Source organism: Manduca sexta, chromosome 21, assembly GCF_014839805.1.
Source record: "Manduca sexta isolate Smith_Timp_Sample1 chromosome 21, JHU_Msex_v1.0, whole genome shotgun sequence".
Taxonomy (NCBI): domain Eukaryota; kingdom Metazoa; phylum Arthropoda; class Insecta; order Lepidoptera; family Sphingidae; genus Manduca; species Manduca sexta.
In genome coordinates, this window is record NC_051135.1 from 6,789,795 (window position 1) to 6,815,793 (window position 25,999).

General features: G+C 34.1%; 2 protein-coding genes across 2 annotated transcripts; both read left to right on the forward strand.

Moving 5' to 3' along the window:
* The first annotated feature begins 14,175 nt into the window (after positions 1 to 14,175).
* Positions 14,176 to 17,006, forward strand: LOC115444296 (plasma serine protease inhibitor). The gene is made up of 2 exons (XM_030170022.2): positions 14,176 to 15,321; positions 16,696 to 17,006. Exons 1-2 carry the CDS (start codon positions 14,261 to 14,263, stop codon positions 16,940 to 16,942), a joined length of 1,308 nt encoding a protein of 435 aa, XP_030025882.2. The 5' UTR covers positions 14,176 to 14,260; the 3' UTR covers positions 16,943 to 17,006.
* Positions 17,007 to 18,254: 1,248 nt separating this feature from the next.
* On the forward strand, positions 18,255 to 20,258 carry LOC115444295 (plasminogen activator inhibitor 2, macrophage). Its single transcript, XM_030170021.2, has 2 exons — positions 18,255 to 19,324; positions 19,913 to 20,258. Exons 1-2 carry the CDS (start codon positions 18,318 to 18,320, stop codon positions 20,166 to 20,168), a joined length of 1,263 nt encoding a protein of 420 aa, XP_030025881.2. The 5' UTR covers positions 18,255 to 18,317; the 3' UTR covers positions 20,169 to 20,258.
* Positions 20,259 to 25,999: the final 5,741 nt, after the last annotated feature.

Below are 25,999 nucleotides of genomic sequence, written 5' to 3' on the forward strand. Positions count from 1 at the left end.
CTTATATTTGGGGTCTTTACTAGGGCAACAGTAGTCAAAACTTTTTTCAGAATTTGTCTGTCTGTGTGTTTATACATGTATCACGCAAAAACTACTGCATGTCATTGAATGTAGTTTTCACCGATGTATTGCTAAAGGTCTAACTTTAAATATAGGCTTCATTTTATTCCGGGAAAATATAAAAAGGGACTTTGATCCCGAAAAAATATTTCACACAGGCGGAGCCGCGAGCAAACCCTAGTCAGATATAATTTAAGGACTTTTTAACACAAACAAGTAATAATACTTACATGTTTATTAAAATATATAAATGTAATTGCATATCTGTTATTAAGTTGGTTGTTAAGATAAATATGTTTTACATCATGTGTATTACACCCAGTACAAATACTTGAAATCCTTCATAAAATATATTTTGATATGCGGACATAAAGGAATAACATATAAATCACGAATCTTTTACAACGCAAATGGTAAAACTTAACAACATTAAGTAAGTACATAGAGACTGTTGCTTAGCGGCGAAATAGACAACGATATTAAGTACATGCAGACTATTGTTTAACGGCAGAGATAGACAAAGTTATACTGGGTATACCTTTCCAACAGACCATCCATGATTCAGAAATAGAAATTATACGTATCTACAATAGTGTGGTTGTATCCTTAATACCTTTCTCATAAAGCTAAGCTAAGGATTTTTGTACCGTACGTGTGGTCGAAATCCCCGTAGTTTAAGATCTGGGTAGTTCCCTTACGTCGGCTGTTTTGTACGGACGTGACAAATTCGCTAACGGCTTATCTGAGATATCACGTACGCTAAGGCCACGGTTTTAAAGATAGAAATAATTACAAATATATTTTTTAGATTGGGGTTTTTGTTTGATATTTTGGTACTGGCATCTTAATGGTAATCTATTAATATGTTTCAGTAATTTAAGAAGTATACATATTTATTTTCTGCCAATAATTAAATTAAACCTTGTTGAGTGTAGATTTCTTTATGGAATATTAATTATAACTATGAATACTGCAGCATGTGGTTTGTAGAAATACATGAACAGATACACAGTCGTACGTACACTGTACAGGTATTCAATAAAAATATATAAAAAGTAACAAAGCGAAATGAAGTTCAGTTGTTCTTTTTATAACTTGAAAACCTAACTACTGAATATTCGAATAATTCATTACCAAACGTTTCGTATCTCGCATTGTATCCGAAAAACTTCGACGGCGCACGATTTAATTGTTCTTCAAAATTAAATTCATGAATTTAAAGTTTAAATTGAGCCCGTTTAAGCCCAGAGCGAAGTTGGTCCAAGTAATGTACATGTGTACACCGAGTCAGTTATAACTCGTGTACTGTGGAACAAATAAACTTGGGAGCCAACAAGTTCGTTTCAAGAAACACTCGTAATTTTGCTCTATCTCCACTTTGATCTTGTTTCGTTCGGTAAATTTAATTTCGCTTATTTTTAAAATAAACTGCTCGTTACTCTGTTACTGAAATAGCGCGTTGTAAGATTTGTTGCGAATTCGTTTATATGTTTTATCTGTTATATTTTCTTCTTATATTAAAATCATTTTCAAAAGTGATAAGCAAGCAAACTAGAACATTTCAATGGCCTGTACATTAACAAAACACAATATTGAATTTTCTATTAATTACACGATAAATAAGGAACTGCGCGATTTACAGTGAAAACAAAAGCGGAAAATATACAAAGCGAAAAAATCACATAAAACAGCTGAGCCACGTCTGGAATTATTTCAATAACGCTGACGAATGGCTTTTTACCTGAATTGATTACAGATAAAGAGATATAATCGCGCCGCGGGGAATAGAGACAAATGTCGTATTGGTTGCAGATTTACAGCGCGGCGCGCGCCATCTGGCGTACGAATTTATGAGTTTAATCAGCGCGTCGGTGCCGGTTTGGTTCGCAGAACTTGGTGCTTGCACCGCAACTCTGCACGTATCTACAACTGCACTCGCGAACTGCGAGCAAATTGATTTCTATCTATGTTTTAGTTAATAGTTATGTGAAAGGTTGTAGAGTTTGTTTAGGAAATGTTTCACAAGTTTTCAGTAACATTTATTTTACAGCTAATATAGATAGTACTCATATTATTACCATTTATTTGCAAACATACATTAGGCTATTATATTTGGTTGCGTTATGTATTTATGTAACGAGTAAGCATTTACTCAGAACTTAGTGGGGTAGGAATTTTGATTGATAGGAACTATCGCAGCATATTTGCCTTCTTTTCGAAATTAATCTGATGAAGATACATTATACCATGCGGATGATAGGTATTTAATTGCATTGAGATACTGTGTGGAGGATTCCCTAAATAATCCCTTAAACTTTCCCATGCTCATGGTACAGATCACTTAACATGAGCTGTTACTTTGCTGGCTTATGCAAAAAATACATCAAATCTTTTTAACACTATACATATATAATTAGATTTAAGCTCTTATCAGAGAATTTATTGTACCGCCAAGTATAGAAGTATAGCATGTATAACTGAATTTACTAAATGTGTTGTTAAATGGTAAGTACTGATTAAAGGTATTGCTCACACCCGAATAAAAGACCTTTCTCGAAATAAAAGTCCCACACTATACGAAATAAAATAATAGCCTTATATGATTATGAGTAGCCTATACCTAATATGATTGGAATATGATCTCTATGTATACCAAATTTTCATTTCAAGCATTTACTTCTAACAAACATCCGAATGTTTTCGTAAATTTTCGCATTAGTAATATTAGTAAGATATGAAGTTTACGCAACGATTATTACAACTTTGTTTATCGCATAACGTAGCCAGGGTGGCTTGGTTCAAGGGGTGATGGCATGCGACATCCTGCGCTACTTTTTGTCCTGTTTGCTTATGAATTATCGTCTGATCGGGGCCTCCAAGCGAACAGATGTGGGCGAAAGTTTCTACAATATGCCCCGTTGTTTTTGTTTACCGATACGTTCGATAGTAACTCAAATGAATATGCGAACTAGTAACAGTACGCTGAATTTTTATCACTAGTGTAAAACGAGACAAAAGGCAAATAAATTTCCGTGTTCGTGAATTTGGTAACAGAAAGGCTGGCATATATGTTTAAACTTATAGAAATCGATCGATGACTAAAATAATATAAATATTGCAGTATCCTGATGTATTCTAATAAGGAAGCAAGAAGATAGAAGTAAAATTCATTTTATCTATTGAATTATGAATGGCCTAATGCGGAGTCATAAGATGTAATTAAGATATTTATGCTACTGAAAGAAAAGACGTGCTAGAACGTCGCTCGATGGTAGCATGCCTGCTATAAGCAGTATAATACTAATATACGTCATCAAATCGGTTATTCTAGAAGTGCGCGTAATCACAACTACACATTAATTGATTAAGATTATTTCGGTAACGCTACCGCAAGTGCACTTAGCTCGCATATCCTACATCAATAACATTAATTGCGAATCTAGAGTTCGACGTATGACAACTTGATATTACTTATTTAATTTGATTTACCGTGATATGTGGAAGTGTATCAACAAATGTATAATAAAAGTCACTTTTACAAAATAACACACAGCTGACATGATTTTAATGAATATTGTCAAGGGACATTTTATCTAAAACTGTTATATTATTTTATGTCAAAGACAGAAATTTATTTGTTTTCTATGTATACTAAGTTTTGATCTCGACTCCGCCCGCAAAAAATTCGCACTTTGCCCGCCACGTGAAAAAGTTATTCCACGATAAATTTCCGTTTTATATTTTCCTGGGATAAAAATATATTAGTGAAAGAATTTTCAAAATCAGTTTAGAACTTCTAGAGATTGGACCTTACAAACTTTTTCTCTTTGTAATATTAGTAATTGACACCCTATTATACTTAGGTCTTATTCCCAGAACAATCATGTTTTGAGTGTCTCAGTGGCGTAGTTGTAATTGTACACGGTACGAGTACGCCTACCGCGCTGAGGTCCTGGGTTCGAATGCCGGGTCGGGCCAAAATAATTGTGACTGGGTTTATCCATCTTAAAAAAATACTCAGGTTAGACTCGGAGTAGTTGGCGGAGTCTGATTTTTCTACAGTCATGTCGTATTGCCGTCTCACCGGACTATGAGAAAAGGAACAGAGAGTGCACCTGTGTATTGCGCCACACATGTACACCATATATCTCCCACATACTTGGCTGATCTCCGTTGAGTTGGCCGCTGTGGCCGAAATTGATTAGGAAGGAATCAATCATCTCTTGAAATGGTCAGTTAAAAGACAGGAATAGAAATAAAGATACTCAATTCGCTATCTAAAATTGATGTAAACCGTTTTTTATTTTTTTTTTTAAATCTTTAAGGAGCTTGGTCGATATTTCGCGACTATGTCGCTCCGTACGTCCACTTCTACCCGTGCCTACTAAATTTTGATGAAATCAAAATATTTTTTTAATAAAGCCTTAGCCTCTTCCGATACAGGAACCGACAAAAAGCTATTTATGTTTTAAAACCGTTATATTAAAATCTATAAACCATTTTCATATAAACAAATATTCCGCGGGGGTTAACTCCTGTTCATATTTAATGGAATGGCCGATAAACACAAAGGATGTTAGGCACAAATATTGCTTAAGTTATCGCCTAAAAGATCTATGGAGGTAGCTCAGGACGGGTATTGCTCTCTTGACAGTTATTGCCTTTTTATGCGTGAATACCGGCAGAAATTCTATTTACTGGAAACATTGTTGACACTTACGTAAAATATTACTTACTGTATGGAAATAGAAAAACATTGAGATATTTTTATTACAGGTGATGTTGGGTTTTATTAAAAATAAATATACCCGGCGTCATATTTTACGAGTGCTTTGTAATGTAATTTATTTGTTTGGAGTATTAGAAACTATTTGACCTGCATCATATAATTTGTTTTTTTTTTATTTATATATAGTTATATTTTTATACGCCACGACAAAGTGAGCCTACTGACCTGATTGTAAGTGGAGTGGCGTTCAATAGAATGTCGACTGACCACAGATGATTACCCCTCGACAACGACACAATTATGCCGGCCTGGGGCCTTATTCTCTATCCCGCACGTTATTTTAACAGTGCGTAACAAGCACGTAATACAACGCATCATGTTTAAGACTATAGAAATTTGGCTTACAAAATACCATTCCACGCACATTTCTCGAAAATAACATGACACGGCCGCGTTACGCGTTTACACTATCATACAGAATAAGGGCCCTGTTGGAACCAGGTATACTCGTACATAGGCTGATCCCGGAACGCGACACAATTATGTAGGCCACTATGGTGGGTTTTAACACCTTGTGTGCGATGGTAGCTATCCGGGCGTATACAAAACATATCCTACTACTAGTTACCTATATATTCATTCAGGTAGATTTAGATCTATATGAATTAGTATTATTAGCTATTACATTCACATTATACCTTTTGTTTTATATAATTTTTTTACTTTTGTCAATGTCGTCACGTATTCTTTTATCTCTCTATACTTAAGTACTAAAATACAACACGTTACTAACACATATGGCTTCTACGACCAATATTGTCATAGTTTATAACAATGCCACACTTTAATAAACTTGGTTCATAAACGTCAACATAAAGTTTAGATCCCTTAGTCGGTTCGTAGTGATCACGTGTTTAAATTGATGACGTCATCTGATTAGTTTCCCGTAGCTATATCTGCTGATTACTGCATCCTGGCTTGGTAAATCTGTTACCTCTACCGATAATCTACTGATCTGATATCTCTACCGTCTCAGCACTAACAGAAACAATTGTGAAAGAGACACGGAAAAAAGTACAAAAGATAAGAGTGATGATTTCTTATGTTTACGCGAATATTAGACATTAAAATTAAACTATTTTTCAGATTTTATCGCGGTTTTAATTATTTAAACTGAGGTGGTGAGTGTTAACCTCTGTCCCCCCGTGACCATGAAGCCTGCAAAGTCTCCAAAACGTCGGGAGAAAAGTAAAATAATGAAAGCCGCGATAAAATCCGAAAAATAGTTTAATTTTAAGATAAGAGATGAATTGAATTAGTTGTCTATTTCCAGGTATAAAATTTGACAACTTCTTATTCCAAGTCTTAATAGAACGCATTTTGGTACAATAAATTGTATCAAAGTTAGGCAAATCTATTTTACGGTTTATGTATATGGTTGTAAAAACATACCAACATATAGAACTTTTACATGTAGGTATACCGATAATAATTAACTGATATTCAATAGTTCATTTGAAATATCTCAGAACGAGTTCTTGTTACGCCATTGTGAGCAACAACGTTCTATAATTTAGCCGTCTGTCTGTTTCGAACGGAATAAGCTAACTAAGCTAAAGCTAACTACTAATTTAGCAGAATGGCGGAGCTATTATTAGTGATTCCAGACACAACAAAGTTTGTACTTTAATTTTATGTTACTGAACGTTTTTAGTTAATTAGTCATTCGAGGAAAGTGTCAAAGACAGTGACTTTTGAATAACAAATTTGTTATATCTATACATTGACGTATATTCTGACGTATATAAATCTGAACTAAAATGGCAACCAAAACGTCAATGTTATAACTTATTTATTCACATGAACAACAAATATTTTTACTTGTTCCTCTAATATTTTTTATTCAAATCCAGGTTTACACTTAGACTCGAGTTTTTATATCATGCACGCCACTCCGTACACAATCACAAGCTATCAATATTGTCCATAATAAAGTCAGTTTGAATGGATATCAGTTCAAATCAGTTGAACACAGTGAATGTCCAGAACGCCAAATCTAGTACGTAGTACATATTATATACATGTATCTATATGAACATAATATAATAAAATTGTAACAGGCCATAATAGATATGGAAGAAAAACTAATATTGGAGATCTTTGTTCTAGTACATTAGCATGTCACAAGGACCTCTCTATGAAGTGTTTTTATAGTCATTTATAAACTCTAGTTCTACCAACATTACTATAATATAATTGACGTCTACCTTAAAACAATACCCACAATTTCGAGACGAATTTTAATTACGATGAAGTGTTGGAAACAGACGTCTCTCGTCGTGGTTCATCGCCGAATTCAATTTTCTTTTCATCTTTTATTTTCACTGTTTTATTCAAATGTACCTGACGGTGAACATTTTGAACTGAATAGAAAAATTTGCATTTAGACAAGAGACAAAATTATAAGTTTCGTGTAGAACATTTGATAATAATTTTGTATACGTGTTATTTTGGTTCACATTCGTTCCCAGGTAGAAATAATGGCTTAGGTTTTCTCGATATTCTATATTTCAATTTGACTAAAACTATACGTCCACTCAGGCCCAGTATGTAATACAACCAGTGGCCTAAAACGACGCAAAGACACTGCCTGGAGCAAAAAAAGTTCTTCGATTAACTTTTTGTTAGATAAGATGCTACTACTGAGAGGTCCTTTGACTTTGGGGGCTCCAGTGCACTTCACTAACTGGTCCTAGAGTAGATATTATGCTGTTGAGCGGTTTCCTAACTGGCTGGCGAGTATTTCGACTGACTAGGTGACAGTGGCGAAACGACCATAGAATCTGATTCCTATCGGCTTCCCTTTTAGGTTCATTTACGTTTGTCTTAGTTTTTGTTTTCTGTTAAATTGGCCGCGATATAACTAAGGCCACGTTTATTGGATCAGGTTATCTTTTGAAAAATTCCCCTTTGCCACTGCTAGGTGATCAGTATGTCTCAGTTTCTCCTATTAACTATACAAAGTAACAACAGTTTCAGTATGATCAATCAGAGTCCTAATTTTAGATTTAATCGCCAGTACCCATATAAAGTTCACCAAAGTCGACAGCAGTAAAAGTAGAATCTAAGGCAATAGTGAACCACACGACAATGCATAAACTAAATTAGGGTCGACAGTGACGGACGAACGACTGCAATAAAGAGGAATCAGTATGGATGGAGCAACGTTGGAACCACGCATGCATTACATGAAGTATTATCTCATGGATACTAAACTAAAGGCTATGTAAACGGTAATAAAGTTTAGTGGTTTGTGAGGGTTACTTTATAATACAGTTCTTATGTTAGTTGTTATTTCCTGTAGAGGAATGGTTAAGGAAAGATCAATTAGGGTAAAAAGGAACATGAATGAATGCTTTCTTTTAATAAATATTTAGGTAAGTCCGATAAAAAATTAAAGTCTTTAAATGTACTTATATAAAGCATATAATTTTATTTTTTAAATATTTATTCATAACGTTACTGAATTTATTACAGATAATTATTACAAGATAGTTATTACAATTTTGTAAAATGTTTAATATAATTTTGCATAAACGTTTCTCGTATAACCAAAGAGGCCGCCGCAGATCATTCCTGGCGCAAAGGTGCCCATAAAACTGGCAACATTATCACGCTGTATAGCAAGAGATATGTGTTCCATCAGACATGATTCAGCACGGAAATCTTCACTGGTTGTTCTTAGAATTTCTTATTAAAGAGATTTTCTTCTTAGAACTTCACACTTATCTAGACTGGTCATAACTACAGTGTTCTTTATTCGCATACGTAACTAAAAATAGTTTTTACATATTTTGAATCTTAAATACACTATACCTACGTCAAAGACTATATCTAAATAATTTGCCGCCATATTTCAGTAGTAAATATATTTGATGTTATCTTCACAGGGACTTAAGCCGCGATGCTTTTGTATGATTTTAAGTGCAATAAGTAGACGCTTTATTGTTATGTCGGAGTTGTTTCTAACCTGAGTCATAGTAACATGGTAATGGTGAATGAATAAATATATAAGATCACACTTATATAAAAGGTATGGCAGAGACGTAATAAGTGGATAATTTCACAAAGATTATATCCTTCCCATGATTGCAGTGAAATAATGGTTTACACTACACAAGTATAAAATATCCCTGTTGTTCTTTCAATAATTTTATTCAGCCAAGCGATTCAAATTTAAAATAAAAACATTTCAAACATAGCGCGTGTAAATTTTCGGTAGCTTATATACATACTAACTTTTAGTATAGCTATATTAAAACTTAGAGGTATTTTTCGATTGTTACGTATTGTTATAGATTTAAAAATTTGCAATAGTTTATTATTTTTTTTTTATCAAAAGCAACCTACCTAACCAAATTGTATCTCAGATGTACTATTAAAAGAAACTTAATGACAAATGAAAAGACTAAAAATGCTGGCAATCTTTGCGTACGTAATGAAACAGCATTCAGTGACTTGACTGCGAACATAAAGAATTGTTCTATACAGTCTGCCTGACTTGCCTATAGCAGATGTAAAACAAAGGGAAAGCATATGTGAATATGCTGTAATTTTTTCTTACTGAGAATAAGATATTTAGTTATAGTTTGAATATATGCGGAATCATGAATACTTCGAAAAACAGATTCAGATTGTATTAAGATTCTTGAAAACCCTAAGGAGTACATTGACTTTAAATCAATAGTACAACCTATACAGATATTAGTAATACGGTAACATATGCATAAAAACCAAAATAGTAAGTCAGAACTTCATTTGACGGATGATTAATAACCGTTAATAAAAACTTTCTTGGTTGTGATACACATATTAAACACAAACCGTATTAGTATGATTTAGTGATGTAAACTAAGTGTCGAATAAGGGGCAAATTAAAATAGAAATATCTTCTGGTAGCCGGTATTCGTAGCATAAAGCCCCAGGTCGACAAATAGTCCAAAATTACACCGCAATTGTTAGAGATGAAAAAGTGTGCAGTACCAATTTCAACTCCCCATTTTGCATGCAGCCTTTAATTTTTCACAGTTTCCATTATTAAGGCAAGATGCTCGTTACGTCCATTTAGGTAGAAAAAGTGAAAAAGCAAAGGACGAAGAAAGCAGTTGTTTCAGCAGAAATGAAATTCATAAATCACTCAGTAGTTAGATTGCAGACGGCGCCGGTCTTTTTCATGCCCATTGCATAGTAATCCTGGGCTAAAGCTAAACTGATTTATATGTGGTGTATTGTATCCAATCGATTTTAAACAGTATGAATATTGTATTTTGCGTGATTATTACGTGTGATTGTAAGTTTAAATCCTATTTCCGCTTGCATATCTATTCATAAATATTAAAATACATCATTTTAATAATGAGTTTGTTTGTACGTTCAATGGTCATTATTTTATTTAATGGTTATATCCATTCAGATTATATTATGTTTGAATACGTAATATTTATATCTACTGACCTCAGTTCATTGTATTAATAATAACAGAATTATTCATTATATCAATCCTATTTAACCTCATTCATAAAACTGTCGTCTAGTCAGAAAATAAGATTTAATTCAATTTAGGAAAATTGGGAGCTGTCTGTTGGGAAACGATGTTCCTCGTTATAGGCGCAGATTAAGATTGACGTGTGTTATATCTAAGTTTTGCAGATGTTTCGGATTATTGGGTGTTCAAATATGACGTGTAAAGGACAGAGAGCTGTCCCACACTGTATTGGATCGTTCAATTGTTGAAAAAGTATTTTATTAATAATTTTAGTATGAATGATTCTTTTCGCGGTAACTTCTTTGTCATTGTGTTTGTGTCATTTTTTATTGTGTGCCTGATGTTTTTATTTTAGGATTTCGTGACCGTTTTCAACGCAATTTTATAAGAAGAACTATGTAATCTTTTTTACGTTACAAAGATTATCTTTTGAACCGTGTAGAAAGTGGGCTGAAATTTTCGTATACATTTTATTTGTTATTCTAACGCATTAACAATAATTTAAGAATACAATAAATCGTGAGGTTTGGATTTTATTGAATTCATTATTGAGCATCTACGATGACAACGAATCTATGTAAATAATCAAACACCTCCTGCCTGTCGATTCAAGTTAAAAATCTTATTAGCAAAGTATTATTACAAGCATGATTATCTATAATCCTTTTACACGTATAATTTCCTACTATACGTTTAACAATAATAGCCAAATTACACAAACCCCACAACAAGGTGAGACTCAAAGCGAACTCAAAGTACAAACACAAAGCGGTCCCGTTTGATATGTCATAATGCAGCCCATAATAAGGGACGTGCAAGCCGATGGTTACCCACAATGCCATGATTTATGGCTTGTCTGCTATTGTTGGCTAATGAGATTGCTCTGTCAGCAGATTCTACAACGCACTGTTCGACCTTATGTGATTTCCGCGTGTCACTAGCAAATTGATGAACTGCGTTTAATTGTTAATTACATTTAATTAATTGGTGCGTGTATTACTTATGTTCCGTGAGTAGTTTCCTTACTCTAATGGAGGCTAGAGGCGTAGATTTGGGTGTTCTGGCTTCAAACCTAGGATAAAAATTAGTTTTAGTAAAAATTACACGAAATGTTGAGCGTAAAACTATGACAAAAAAAGTGTGAGATCTTGTACCTGAATACTCGATAAGCGATAACGTTTCTTTTAAACAACTCCCAAAATAAGATTCGTTTTACGTCCGAAGCAAAACGATATCTAAATGACTACTTGCAAACTACAATGATTTTCAAAATGTATAAACATTTATCACAAGATAAGAAATATTTTTAACCATTAAATTCGTTCAAACAAGAACTGGCACATCGATAACATTAGATATTAAAGCGAAGTCTCCTTGGAGGCACATTGTTAAGGCTTTATCAAAGCACTCTGTAAGATATATGAGCGCTGGTCCCGCCCTCTGCCTGTGCAATGAACTTTAAATCCCCTTTACACCTGAGTCCGCCCACCAAATACAGTTGTTGTGGAATAAACGCGATAAAATCGTACTTTATACATGCAAGTCTGAACTTAGTTTGTTTCGGTGAAAATTATTGTTTCGCCGTGAGAATAAACTCGCTTTATTACAAGTCGGTTCTTTTGCAAACTTCCGATGAGTTGTTAGAGCTGGGTTTTAAAGATTCTCTCTCTTAAAGTTTTTCCATAACAGACAGTAAAAGTTTGCCCGATTGTGTTACCGGTTAAGAAACATTTGCAAAGACTCAGTAGAAGGATTTAATTTGCTTCGTAGTTTTAAATGAACTGTGCGTTTTACAAAGCTTTGAATTATAGTTTTTAATTTAATATTATTTATGGGTTTGTGGTGTGATGAGATAAGGTCGTGTTTGCTCCGTATTATTTTTTTAAAATAAAGACGTTACATATTCTAGTGATAAATTGGGACTATGTTTGTGAATATTTATTTTGTATAACAGAAGTCATTTTACTATGTTGAATTGACCATACATTGCAATAGTATAAGGGCTATTGGGAGAAGAAGACATAAATTATTGGGGTAGTATTTTAAACGAAAATACAAATCAGGGCAGCGTAATATGATGAAATAATATAGCGCAAACTATTCTCTAAGAAATAATTAAAAGTAAATCTAAATGCAAGTATTCTTAATACAGGTATTCTACAGTTCGATGGCTCCTAAGAAAACTATCGCATCTGGAGAAATACCAATATTCACTTTTTAGGGCTTCCTTATCAAAAAAACCGTTTACTACCCAACCCAAGTAATAAAGGAAAAAAAAACTTCACTAAGAATCATTTACTAACTTTTTTCAATAGGTTTAGTAGTAAACAGTACATAAATAAACGTAAAAAAATGAATATCGCTATATTTTAAGATACTATAATATACTCAGGAGCAATCGAGCTTTATCATTCTATTGACAAAGATGACCTAAGCTCTGACCACAACACTAAAGTAATGATCTCTGCTAACAAATATTTTCTTACAATGTTTTATTACAAGCGTCTATTTAATAGTCAATGAAAGGCCAAGACCATGTTGAAGACAAAGTATTAAATGTCCTGTAGACGTTTAGATTAACTAACAGGAGGAAATATATTAGCATTCTCGTCAGATAGTGTCGGGTAAGAGTTGCAGTCAAATGGCTGACGCTGGCAGTGAGCGTTTCCCTTACATTCAAAATGCCGGAAAAGTTTCCGCTGTACAAATCACTCTGTCACTTCTGTTTTATTTTAAATGCTATTCGCTAAAACAATTAACGTTTTACAGCTTGAAGTGAGTTAGGTGACGTAGCGATTTTCGTTATTAGGTAAATGCTTTTGGTGGGTTTTACAGCTTTGGGATAAAGGTTGGGGCATACTTATCACCTGGGTTGTAGCTGTTTACTTCGCCCTAAATAGAAGAAGATAAATTGAGACTTAAGTTGTATGATATACATTTTAGTTTACACTACGCATTTTAATTAATCGACATGTTGTTTTAAATTTCGTACAAAACATAGTCAGAGGTTCGTCTTCAACTCGCTATCAAAGGAGTCAAGTACCACTGATTCAACCCCTTATGGCTCTCAAACATATAGGCCATTGTATTTTTTTTATGACGAACCTCAATATTACGTTCAATAGTTATCGGTAGGAACATTCGCGGTAACATTTTAACGGCATTGAACTGTTGTATTGCATCAGCGTATTGCATTGTTATGTATCACTCATAGCGTAGTGATGAAAACTTTACATCGGTTGGTGTATACTTAACCTTAACCTTGAAGATACGTGTACGTTTACCCGTAAAATGCTATTACTAAAGGTATTTTAAATGGTAATAGTTCAATAAATTTTATGAGTATAAGTGTGAAGTATATACACATACTGTGATTCGTTAGTAATGCATGATTTAATATTAGAGTGAAACTAAGACAGTTGTTCATCTACTCCTGTCTTAGTTTCACGTTCTACTATTATGCTAGTAGTAGGGAAATCATGGTTAACTACAGGTTCACAATACACTGTTACAAAGGGAACGATTGGGGTCAGGTCAACGACATCGCATATCTAATCGCAGCCAAAACTGAGTTATACTCCAATATAAATCCGTAAGTATAACCTTTGAATTACATAATGGACATAAAAGGTTCACGAAATCCTGTTTATCGACATTACACCTAAATTTACAGCACTTTTTTAATCTTTTAGATTATATATCAACCTGTCGAGCGAAGCTGATATAATTGGGGCTAATGTACTAAAAATAAAAGAACCTCCAAACTTTAGATAGGTTTATACCGACACTTCATATTCTTTTACCCACCTTAAGTGTTATAATATTAACTTAACGTTTGTTAAAAAGTGGTCCCACCAGATTTACTCTTTGTTTTGCCTCGTCCTCAAAGGGTTAATATAAACCCAACCAACTCAGGTTTTAATCAAATGTATAATTTATCAATCCGGGCGCGGACGCTTAAAATGAAGTCTGTAGTGGTTTTTACGTTGATTGTGGTTCTCTGTGGAAGTGCAAAAGAATTAAAATCTAATAGTTATCAAAGCGAATATAATGGTATTGCTTTTAATCGTAACTACGGTTTGGTGTATCTCGGAACATGTGGGAACATCGATGTGGCCCTAGCGTATCGTCGCGCGTTCTATGAATTTACAACGAGTGTTTACAAACGTATCGCTATCCGCACTGCTGGTCATTTTGTGTTCTCTCCATTATCAATGTGGATATCCCTTGCCGCACTCGCTGAAGGCACGGATGGGGTTGCTCGGGCAGAGTTATTCAACTTACTTAGATTACCAGAGGAAAAATGCATCCGTCAACAATATTATGCGTTAGCATCGCGATGCGAACCTCCCGGCGAGGACGTCGCCCTTTCAAGAACCCGATTGTTTATATTCGATGAGGAATTGGTGCTTAATAAGCAATGGGAAAATTTCGTATGCAGCCACTGGCTTATTGGAATAATTAGAGGAACTTTAAGAAGAAATCCGATGAAAGCGTTGCATTTAATGAGAAGTATATTTGCGGTGCAACTGCATCATTTGAATTTAAACGGCAATTCTGTAATTCTGGACACATTAGATTACGATGGTTTGTGGACTAGCGCATTCCAGGATGCAACACCTGAACGAGTACCGTTCTATAATGATTATGGAGAGAAGGTTGGAATGGTTGAAATGATGAGAATGAAGAAACGTGTCAAATTGGCGTATCTTCCGGGGTACAACATAAAGGTCCTTGAACTACCCGTTGGCTACCACGGAAGATATCGTGTCATGTTCGGCTTGATGACTGGAAATAGCGGCGTTCCACAAGCGATAAAAATATTAAAAAGCAATCTTATATTTGAAGTTCTCCAGAATCTTCGTATCAGTAAAATCCCGTTAGATGTGGCTATTCCACGGTTTTCTCTGTCATATGAATATGACGTCAGGAGTATTTTAGAAGAAATTAATGTTACAAACGTGTGGACGGATCACTGGGCAACCAGGTATTAATGAATTGTTATTATGATATTTCATTTAGAAACTGTAGTTATTCTTTCTTATAATACGGAATTCCATTTAAATTTTAATTCGCTGTTTATAATTGAATACTGTTTTAATTTTAATAAAATATAGGGAGGTGTTTATTCGCCGTCTTGGTTTAGTAGTGTACAAACTATGTAAATTGAGATGTCTTGTGTGTTCCCTCCTAGATCAATATAATATTATGTAGGTTTTTAATATTATTCCCGCCATTAGATTCCACGATAACGAAAGTCAGGGAACAAGCTGGTTGCAAAAAAAATACGTAAAATCCCTTACATAGCATTAAAAAAAATGTCTTGCGCCATTCCCACTTTAAAGATGCACAAGGACGATAGGATTTCTGAAATATCATTTTATGTCTCCTACTTCGTTTGACAGAAGAAGCTAAATGACACCAGGTTTGACCGTGACATATTTGTCATCATTGTATGATGTCATTGCACACACTACCTTGTGGCGTATTTAAATTTAAACCTTAAATCCACGTGAATATGTTAAGTTTAAAGGATTTATAATTCTAACTCTTTCATTGAGCAGGTAAGTGACAGTGATCTGACATGGAATATTTTAGATCCACATTAGTTTAATTTAGGCTGCTGAATATTTTATGTTTCTGCAGGTATATTTTGGGTTTCTGTCGGACTTTTTAATATTTTATACTTCTACTTTCTAATCACATATTACCTTAATCTTAAAATCACTTGTGTATTCTTTGTGAATTTATCGTTCGCTTTAACGGTGAAGGAAAACATCGTGTGGAAACCTGCACATCCGAGAAGTTCTCTATAGGAATTTCGAAGGTGTGTGAAGTCTACCAATGCGCATTAGGCTAGCGTGGTGGACTAAGGCCTAATCCCTCTCAGTAGTAGAGGAGGCCCGTGCTCAGCAGTGGGCAAGTATATAATACAGGGCTGATAATATTATTATTATTATTATCTTAAGATTGAATAACTTTTATAATGGAAAGGTAAAGTGACACCACTGCATCTGATGATAAGTAGAGTAAGGTCCAATACAATGTCGACTGACGAGAGATTACTCCTTGACAATCGACACAATTATGCCGGCTTATTGGAGCTCGAAAATACATCATATCAAAGTTAATTAAGTCTTTTAGAGCCCATGAGTACGGAAAATTTATTACGTTAATGGTAAAATTTTTATATCTTTTTTTTTATTATTTAACAAATCTATATATATAAAAAATAACAAACTAAAATCTCAACGAAGAGGGTTAGGAGTTGCAGATTAACAACCAATACAATAATGACTAGATATGTAAACCAATGTATACTTATTTTATTATTTATTCATTGAAGTAATTTTTATTACAGAAACATATCAGAGCCGGCAGCGCTACCTACCGGCTTTGTTCAACGTGTGACGGTAACTTTCAATAGAACTGGGCTAGATCCATATGAACATGAAATTACACCGGCACAAGACACCGGTGAGACGGGTCTCCACGCTGAAATTGGAAAAGATTTCATAGCTGACAGAACGTTTATGTTCGCCGCTTTTGATACTGAGACATATACTTGTTTATTTACTGGTATATATTCCAGACCAGATGTAGTCTAGACTTACCAGGATTTATATAACAATATATTCAATCTTTATGAAATAAAATATTTTAGCATCACTATTTAATGAGATGTATTTTTACTGAATTCAAATAACTTAAATCGGTGCACATCCATCACTGTAAATGTCGAAGTCCGAGATCTGCAGATAAGCGTTCAATGCATATTTTAAGAAAGTTCGGAGCAGTTTATTTTACAAACATATTACAAAAAGAAAAGTCGACTTCCTAATATTAGCGCCACGCTTACTAAGCATTACTAAATTATGTTATCATTATTTAAAATTACAATACCCTTCATAAACCATTGTATTCGTGACGCTGAGATATAACATAAAGATTCTAAATAAGAATGCATATTGTACAGAATTGCCCATAACAACGGCAAATTATTTAGCGTCACAAAATTCTATCAGGCGCATGTCTTTGCAATTGTGTTATTGGTATATAGAGACGCATTTTATATAGTAACAAAGATTGTATAAATATTAAAAACATAGGTTTTTATTCCAACAAGTAACTGTGTATTAAAACAATAGTCACTTGTGGGTGTACGTACACAATACCAATATAGTCCGATAGAGACTATTAAACCTCTGAATGTTTGTAAAATAATAGAATAGTTATTTATTCTGGGAATAGCTATGACGGGATATGGGAAAAGGTCGTTTCTACATTATTTTTGTATAGAGAAAAAATAATAGTTACGTCTTTTTTATTGATTACGCATAATAGCCTAACTTACCTAATAAAAATCGCGGGAGGTTGTTAATTGCGGGCCGCTTTCAATAGGTTGCTCTGGAAATCTTTGGGGAAGATCCATGTTCAGCAGTGGACATTCTGTGGCTGATGATGATGATGACGCATAATAATATACACTTAACTCATTTTTGATAAAAAAAATATTTAGATATGTCTTTTTTCATTACGACAGCATTATTAATTAATAATTAAATAAGAACCTTGCTTAAATAATAAATTAAGAGAATAGTTCTATTCAAAACCAAAACCTTGCCAATTATTAATACGATAAATTAAGTACCAAGTGGTATTATTCGACTTACAAAATGCTTTTGAAACACTCCTTTAAACATACACAACCTTTAAGAATAAAAATAAAAAAAAAAATTAACACCAAAATAAAATCCAATATGAAACATATTGTATGGCAAAAATAAAACGCTATTATGGGTCACTATGCCCATGAACGTGACACGAACTCTAGACACACATTATGTGCTTAAAAAACAAAGTGTCCGAAACAAGTTTTATTCGATTATTTGCATACGCTTGCCATTACAGTATTAATATAAAGCCGACGAACGATAGTTTTGTTAAACGTATATTACATCAGACGTTGGTCGGCCGTTTAAAATGCGGTCTCTAGTGCTTGTTTTATCAATTGTGACATTATGTGCGAGTGAAAAAGTTTCAAATACCAGTGGTATAGCTTCTCACCCTAATTATGGTTTGGTGTATTTTGGAACTTGTGGTGAAGATATAGACATCACGCAAGAATTTCGCCGCAGTTTCTACGAGTTTACTGTTGATTTATACCAGCGCATAGCTGTCCCGACAGCGGGCCATTTTGTATTCTCCCCGCTGTCAATATGGATGTCTTTAGCTGCACTTGCAGAGGGCTCCGATGGCCTCGCCAGACAGGAGCTATTCAAACTGCTTAGATTACCAGAAGAGAGATGCATTCGACAACAATTCTATGCTCTGATCTCTAGACGAGAACTCTTGGGCGATGACGTAATACTATCAAGAACTCGCTTGTTCATATATGATGAGAAACTAGTTATTAATAAAAATTGGGATAATTATGTATGTAGTCATTGGTTAGTTGGAATAATTAAAGGAACATTGCGAAAAAATCCTAAAAAGGCCCTGCAGTCAATGCGAGATATCTTTTCAGCGAAACTACCAAACTTGGATTTGAATGGTAATTCTGTTATTTTGGACGCTCTTGACTACGACGGATTGTGGACAACAGCCTTTCTTGATTCAAAGCCTGAAATAGCACCATTCTATAATGACCTTGGTGAAAAAATAGGAACAGTGGAAATGATGCGATTAAACAAACGTGTTAGAATGTCGTATAATGCAGAATTGAAGATGAAAATCCTTGATTTGCCTGTAGGTCAGAATGGTCGGTATCGCTTCATGTTTGGTGTGAGTGCCAAAGACGGCACTGCAGGACGTAGTATTAAATTAGGAAGCAGCAAATATATATTTGATATTATTCAGAATCGGAGACTCAGTAAAATACCTATAGATGTGGCTATACCGAAGTTCACATTGTCGTCGGAAATTGATATTAGAAGTATTTTAGAAGAACTCAAATTAAAGTCTGTGTGGACTGATCCATGGGGAACTAAGTGAGTATTCTATTAGTAACTAGAAATTCGTATATAATTTAGATTCTAATTCCGTTTGTCTTTTTTTTATTGCTTTGATTGACGAGACTAATTGAGAGAGCTAGCCGTTCGCCTGATGGTAAGCGATACGACCGCCCATAAACAGTAGAAACACCATCAAACAACTTGAATTACAAAGTATTGTATGATATTCCACTGCGCTCGCCATCCAGAAACATGAGATGCTAAGTCTCATTATGTCCATTAGTTACACTGGCTACAATATCCTTCAAACCGGTACGCAACAGTGCCTACACAATGCTGCTTGGAAATAGACATTGCGGTGGTACCTAACCAAGCGGACTCTCACATATCTACCACCAGTATGAGAGACCTACCATCAGTGAATAATTGCATAATTGAATAATTACTAAATTATCTTTTGATAAAAATATGTAGCGGAGAGTTTTTGTTTAAATTTATACTTTTAAAAAGCAGAATGTTTGGCATCAAGTTATCTCATTTATTTGAGTTACAAAATTAACACCTAATAGCTTCTTAAATAAGTTTCTAAAGTCCGCATACAATGACATCATTTTTAATTCACAGAAATATTTCGGAGCCGGCGGCGTTACCTAGCGGCTTCGTACAACGTGTTACAATAGAATTGGATAGACCTGGCCTAAAGCCTTGTCCACATGAAGTCACTACACCAGTTAAAGGCACAGACAAGGAGACAGGGCTCGAACCAGAACTTGGAAAGGAGTTCATAGCTAATAAACCATTTTTATTTGCATTTTTCGATACAGAAACCTTCACAGTTTTGTTTGCAGGCGTGTATTCTAAGCCTGGTGGCAAAATATGATTTCATTGTTGAAGCTTCGTCATTTATAATTTTTAATCCAAATATAATACTACTATGTGTTGTCGCTGTCTGAATTTATTTTCAGTTCAATTATATTATTTTTGTTTCTATCCTTGAACTAAATATTAATTTCTTATATTTATGTAAATGTTAGAATTAAATTCGTAGTCACGGGGGAGGCCCGTCCGAGTCCCCCTCCCCCCTCCTGTGACCACGAAGGCACGTCTGAAACGTCGGGAGAAAACTAAAACATTAAAACCGCGATAAACTCCGAAAAAAAGTTTAATTTTAAGACAAAATATGTTTGTGGTATATACGTTTTTATCTCTTTCGAGTTTTGCTTTAGTAGAGCAGGCTTCTTGCACTTCTGCATAATGGATGTATTATAGATTGACAGGTAGATTAAAATTAATTATAGTAATATTTATATTTATTGTAGTATGGAATCAGGGTTTGTATGAGACTAGTATTAAGAGTATTTTTAAATTAATAAATACTCTTAGTGCTATACTATTAACATTAGGTTTATATTTCATAAATTTTGCCGTCGCAATTTTTCTCACGGCAATAAAATAGTAACGTTAAAGTGAAGTGTAGTAAAACTTGTCACAGATGGATATAGAAGATAAAAACATTGTCTGACTCTATATTTAATGTTTAAAAAACTTACCTAATCAGATGTTAAAATTGAAATAAGAAAAAAACATTCTATATCATCTAAGTGTCATTGACATAAAATTTTTGTAACATACGTATTTCCATAATACTTACTGGGATTGGAAGCGTTTATTATATCATTATATTATTATGCTTTTTTTTAATAATAATTATTTTTTAATAAGATTGAGGGTAGAGCTGCGGGTGTGCAATCAGCAAAGCTGACTCGACGTTTTTGTGATTATAAACTTAAAATTCACGGTAAACAAAATTTTATATAAACACGAATATGCCGATATAATGCCGTCACTCGACATTCTATCTGTACCCTACTCCATATACCATAATGTCCAGAGAGGTCACTTTGCTGTGCCCGCAAAAAAAATCAAACAAAATTAATACATATGAAGTGATTTATAAAATAAATATGCGTCGAAATGCATGACTAATTTAAATAAAGAAACATGCACGATTAATAACATTTAATTTGCATGGAAATGTTGGCTGGGTAAGAATATAAGTGATTTGTATTCGATTTACGCCAATGTCTATGGAAACATCCTATTATCCCAACATCGTCTGCGGATGAGTAAAGCGCTATAAATAAACACAGTTCAAGTTCTCACAATTCTTTCTAAACCTGTTTGGTGCATCACAACACGTTAGTGTGAGTCAGAGGGTCTCGTTCAAACACTTCCTACTGTAAAGGTCAAAATTTTATATTTAAAACACGATGTAAATATATTACCAATAAATTATCACGATCAGTGATGCATAGCATAATATTTATATACAATCTTAAATCTAACTAATATAAATGTAAGGTTTGTAAAATGTTATGTTAGGACGTTTTGATGCTTGGATGTTTTTTTATAAGTATTTATATGAATATTGCATAAACGGTAGACCATGCTCTAAATTAACATATAGGCTATTTTTATCCCGGTAATTTGTTCCCATGTGAAATAATGGAATATTTTGTTTGATTTTTAAATATATGACGCTGGCGTCGTACTATATTTGAAGGACTGTTGTAACGAGAAAGGCTGTTCACATGGATGAAGACATGAGCAACACCTAATAGATAAGAAATTTGTTCTATAAAAAGCAATATCTTTAACATTTTTATCAGTAATTTTGGCGATTGACGGAATATTTTTTTACCCAAATGAGGCTGTTATAATAAAATCAGTTTTTAATTCACACGAGAATTTGTTAAATAGAGCAATAGATATATAAAAAAACTTTGGATTAGCAAATTTTTACCATAAATTTGTTTCTAATGGTACAATTTACACGTGCTATGATATCTTTTCGTATCTTTCAAATGCAAATTATATACGCCTACATCACTAATGTTTAATAAATCGCTTTTGGAATATAATTTAAGCCTGACCTAGGACAGTTTATATTTTGTTACTGTCTTATTAAATACATTAGATCTGATAGTATTGTATAAATAGTTGGATAAAAAGAAAAGGTTTTCCACAAAGCCATCTCCATTGTAAACATGCCTTCTCCTCTCTGATGTAGAGCAAAAAAAAACTTGTATAAAAAATGAACTGAAAAAATCGTGTTAAGCACGAAAAGCTCGAACGGCTGCCGGGCAAAAGGAAGTTTCGAGAAAGTGCATTAACATTTCTTGAACAAGGCTTTTCAAAGACTGACGTTGAAGCCGCAAGTCAAATAGACGACGTAGCGAAATAAAGGCGATGGACCGCAATACAGAAATCTGGAGATTACGCAAAATTTAAGATAAAGACATTTGAAGATATAGCGAGTATGTTTTGATTGCTGAGCGATTTGGAGTGGTAGATACTTGTAATACAGATTATATTTCTGTATCTATACTTATATCTATTTATACTATTATATTAAGCTCAAGAGTTTGTTTAAACGCGCTGATCTTAGGAACTATTATTTTGTATTGAAAAAATCTTGTAGTGTTGGATAGCCTATTTATCGCGGCAGGCTATTATAGACTATAAACATCTATGACCATTAGGAGCGGAGCATCAATGAAAATTGTTGCAAAATCGGTAAAATTATTGCTTTTGAGAGCTTTCGTTGTGTACACTTAGTAAACGGTTAAAGTTACGCAATAAATATTATGTATAATGGAATTGTTCCTCTTAAAATATTCTAAAAATATATTATAAAACAAAGTTTCCAGCCGCATCAGTCAAATGTTTAAGTCAATAGATCAAATTATTAGATACATAGTTGAATTAATGATTATTGTAAATAAATTATAAGACTTAACATCTAAACATGGTAAGAGCGTATCAATGCTATTCATGATGTAGAGTTATAAAAACTTATTCAAGTTTCGAATTAATATTCTTAAATTGTTTACTATCTGTGCTCGCGACTTTTTAGACGTGAATAATTTTTTCCAATTTTAATAAAACGAAGCCTATATTCTGCTACCAATTATACTCTATCCATATGTGAAAACAACATGGAAAATCGTTTAGTAGTTTCGGAGATGTGCACTAACAAAGCATAGACAGACAGAAATAAAACAAAAAATCACAGATTTTTGTTCTATTTCTCTTAGTTACGTCCTAGTTTATTACTTTCCTTTCAGTATACAAACACATCGAGTTCTACTGTGTTATGTATAGGTATAGAAGATGCGTATTGTGTAGTCTTGGTGCTTAATATCAAATAAATTATAAAATAAGCATAATCATAAACAAGGCTCGCTTTCTACTATGTGACGCAAATAAACTACGAACCATTACTTACAAATTTTTTTTACACGAGCATGACAAAGTGATCCTTCTGCACTTGATGGTAAGTGGAGTTCTATAGAAAATCGAGTGACGAGAGATGATTACCCCTCGACAGTCGACACAATTATGCCGACACATCTCTACGTACCCCGTCGTAGTAAAGGCGTGAGCTTATGTTTCTGCCTCTTATTTGTAGGCAGGATATGTCAATGAATGAAGATATATAGACAATTTTACGAGTATGTCATGGTAATACAAACATGTTCAGACGGCCATAACATCACAATGTATAGGTAATAGAGATAAATAACAAGTTTTACTAGTTTCTATGTTTAACATGCTTTGTAACAGTTGTTTGAATGATTTGTTTAGTGGTTCTTTATTTGAAATCTTAACATACTAGTGAACAGCAGCTGATCATGAAATGTAACTTGCCGGAACTTACCATGGCGGAATCTTACCTTGTTTAAAGCGGTTCCTATTTAAACAGAGAAATATAATACACATTGTGTAAGTGTAATCTTCTACCATCATTTTTGCAGACTAAATCATAATCTATATCTATCTATACTTATAATAAATCTGTAAAGAGGTCAATTCTGTACATGAAATATATTTCCAAAATAACTATCAGGGGGTGATTAGGGATCGATACGGATGCCAAAAATGCAATTAGTAAAATTTTTGTCTGTCTGTCTGTCTGTATAACTGTTATAGAAACAAAAGCTACTCGACGGATTTTAACGAAACTTGGTACAATTATTTTTCATACTCCTGAGCTGGTTATAGTATACTTTTCATCACGCTACAATTAATAGGAGCAGAGCAGTGAAGGGAAATGTTGGGAAAACGGAAGAAGTTACTCCATTTTTAAGCTTCCGTCGCGTGTGCAACCTTAATGGTTAAAGCTACACAGAAATCATGTATGACGGAAATGTTCTCCTTAAAATTATATAAAAAATATCCCACGACAGCATATGTCTATCTTTTATGGTTGACTCACAATAACACGTGTAACTCCCGATAACTTAGCAGTTCGAAGCTTTCTCATTATATTTGTCTACTCTTACGTTTATAACACTCTTAGTCATCCCTAATTAAAAAAGTTAACATTATTAAATATTCCATAAAAAAGATTCATAGAAATCGGTATAGAAACACCAAAGTTATGCATGAAATACGCTAATAATAAGCCATCACGCGTGAATACTGAATCATGCTATAAGGATTATTTTTGTATATATATAAGGTCGCGAACGCATAGGCAGGCGGCTTGCTTGGCACCTAAAGGCTAGCGAATCACCTAGCGAGTAGCTTCGTAAAACGAACATTCTCGAACGTTCGCGACCGGCTCCATTTTTGAAGTCCGAAATCCACGCGGGCGAAGCTGCGGGCGGAAGCTAGTCTTTAATAAAAGCGTTTTTTTTAGTGCTTTGAATGACGAGGCGAGCTTGCCGTTCTCCTGGTGGTAAGCGATACGTCCGCCCATAAATAGTAGAAACACCATCCAACACCTTGAATTACAAAGAATTGTTTGGTATACCACTGCGCTCGCCATCCTGAGACATGAGATGTTAAGTCTTGTTATATCAAGTAGTTATAATGGCTACAAAGTTCTTCAAACCAGAACATGACAGTGACTTCACATTGTTGCTTGGCGGCAGAAGTAGACATTGCGGTGGTACCTACCCAGGCGGACTCTCACATATGACAGACCTACTACCAGTAAAATGCTTAAAGACAAATAAATATGGAAAATATTTCATGTATGAATCAGTTAGGTAAGAATAACTAAAGATACAGGAGATGCAGCGCGTAAGAATTTTGACATTGCGATGTAATTAAAAACATAAATTGTGTAGCGTCAGTCATCTAGCAAAACATCAGTTGAAATATATATTGTGAAAATTAGTAAGTTATAATCCTTTAAATGAATACTACAAGTATAGTGTTTTTCCGTAACAACAAAACATAACTGCAACTAGAACATGCTAAACGAATTTTTATAAAGGAAAGAAATCGTAAGAAACTATCGATCTGTGAACTCATACTGCTAAACAGTGTAATATTGGCATCGAAGCTTGGACCTGAACGTCACACGCAGTTGGCTCCTAAATCGTTCCGCGTCGCTGGTTGACAACATTGAATTATTGAGTGGGAAAATTGATGTTCCAGTTATAGAGTGGACAGAGATGGTTGTGTGACGGCTAGCTTATTTCATTATGAAAGTTGGTTTGTATGTGTGAATGTAGGTGTGAACAGTAATTTAAACTTCATGAGTTTGCTGATCGTAGGATATATTTTTTATCTGCCCGGATAGTGACGTACTCAAGGTGTTAAAATACGCCTTAGAGGCACACGTAAAAGTGTCGCGTTCTGGGATCAGCCTGTGTAAATCCGGTTCCAACAGGCCGGCATAATTATGTCGACTGCCGA

Excerpts from the sequence above, each read along its gene's own strand:
- LOC115444295 (XM_030170021.2), top strand. The coding sequence starts at position 18,318 with ATGCGGTCTCTAGTGCTTGTTTTATCAATTGTGACATTATGTGCGAGT. Across the intron at positions 19,325-19,912 it reads ACTGATCCATGGGGAACTAA|AAATATTTCGGAGCCGGCGG; the intron begins GTGAGTATTCTA and ends TTTAATTCACAG.
- LOC115444296 (XM_030170022.2), top strand. The coding sequence starts at position 14,261 with ATGTATAATTTATCAATCCGGGCGCGGACGCTTAAAATGAAGTCTGTA. Across the intron at positions 15,322-16,695 it reads ACGGATCACTGGGCAACCAG|AAACATATCAGAGCCGGCAG; the intron begins GTATTAATGAAT and ends TTTTTATTACAG.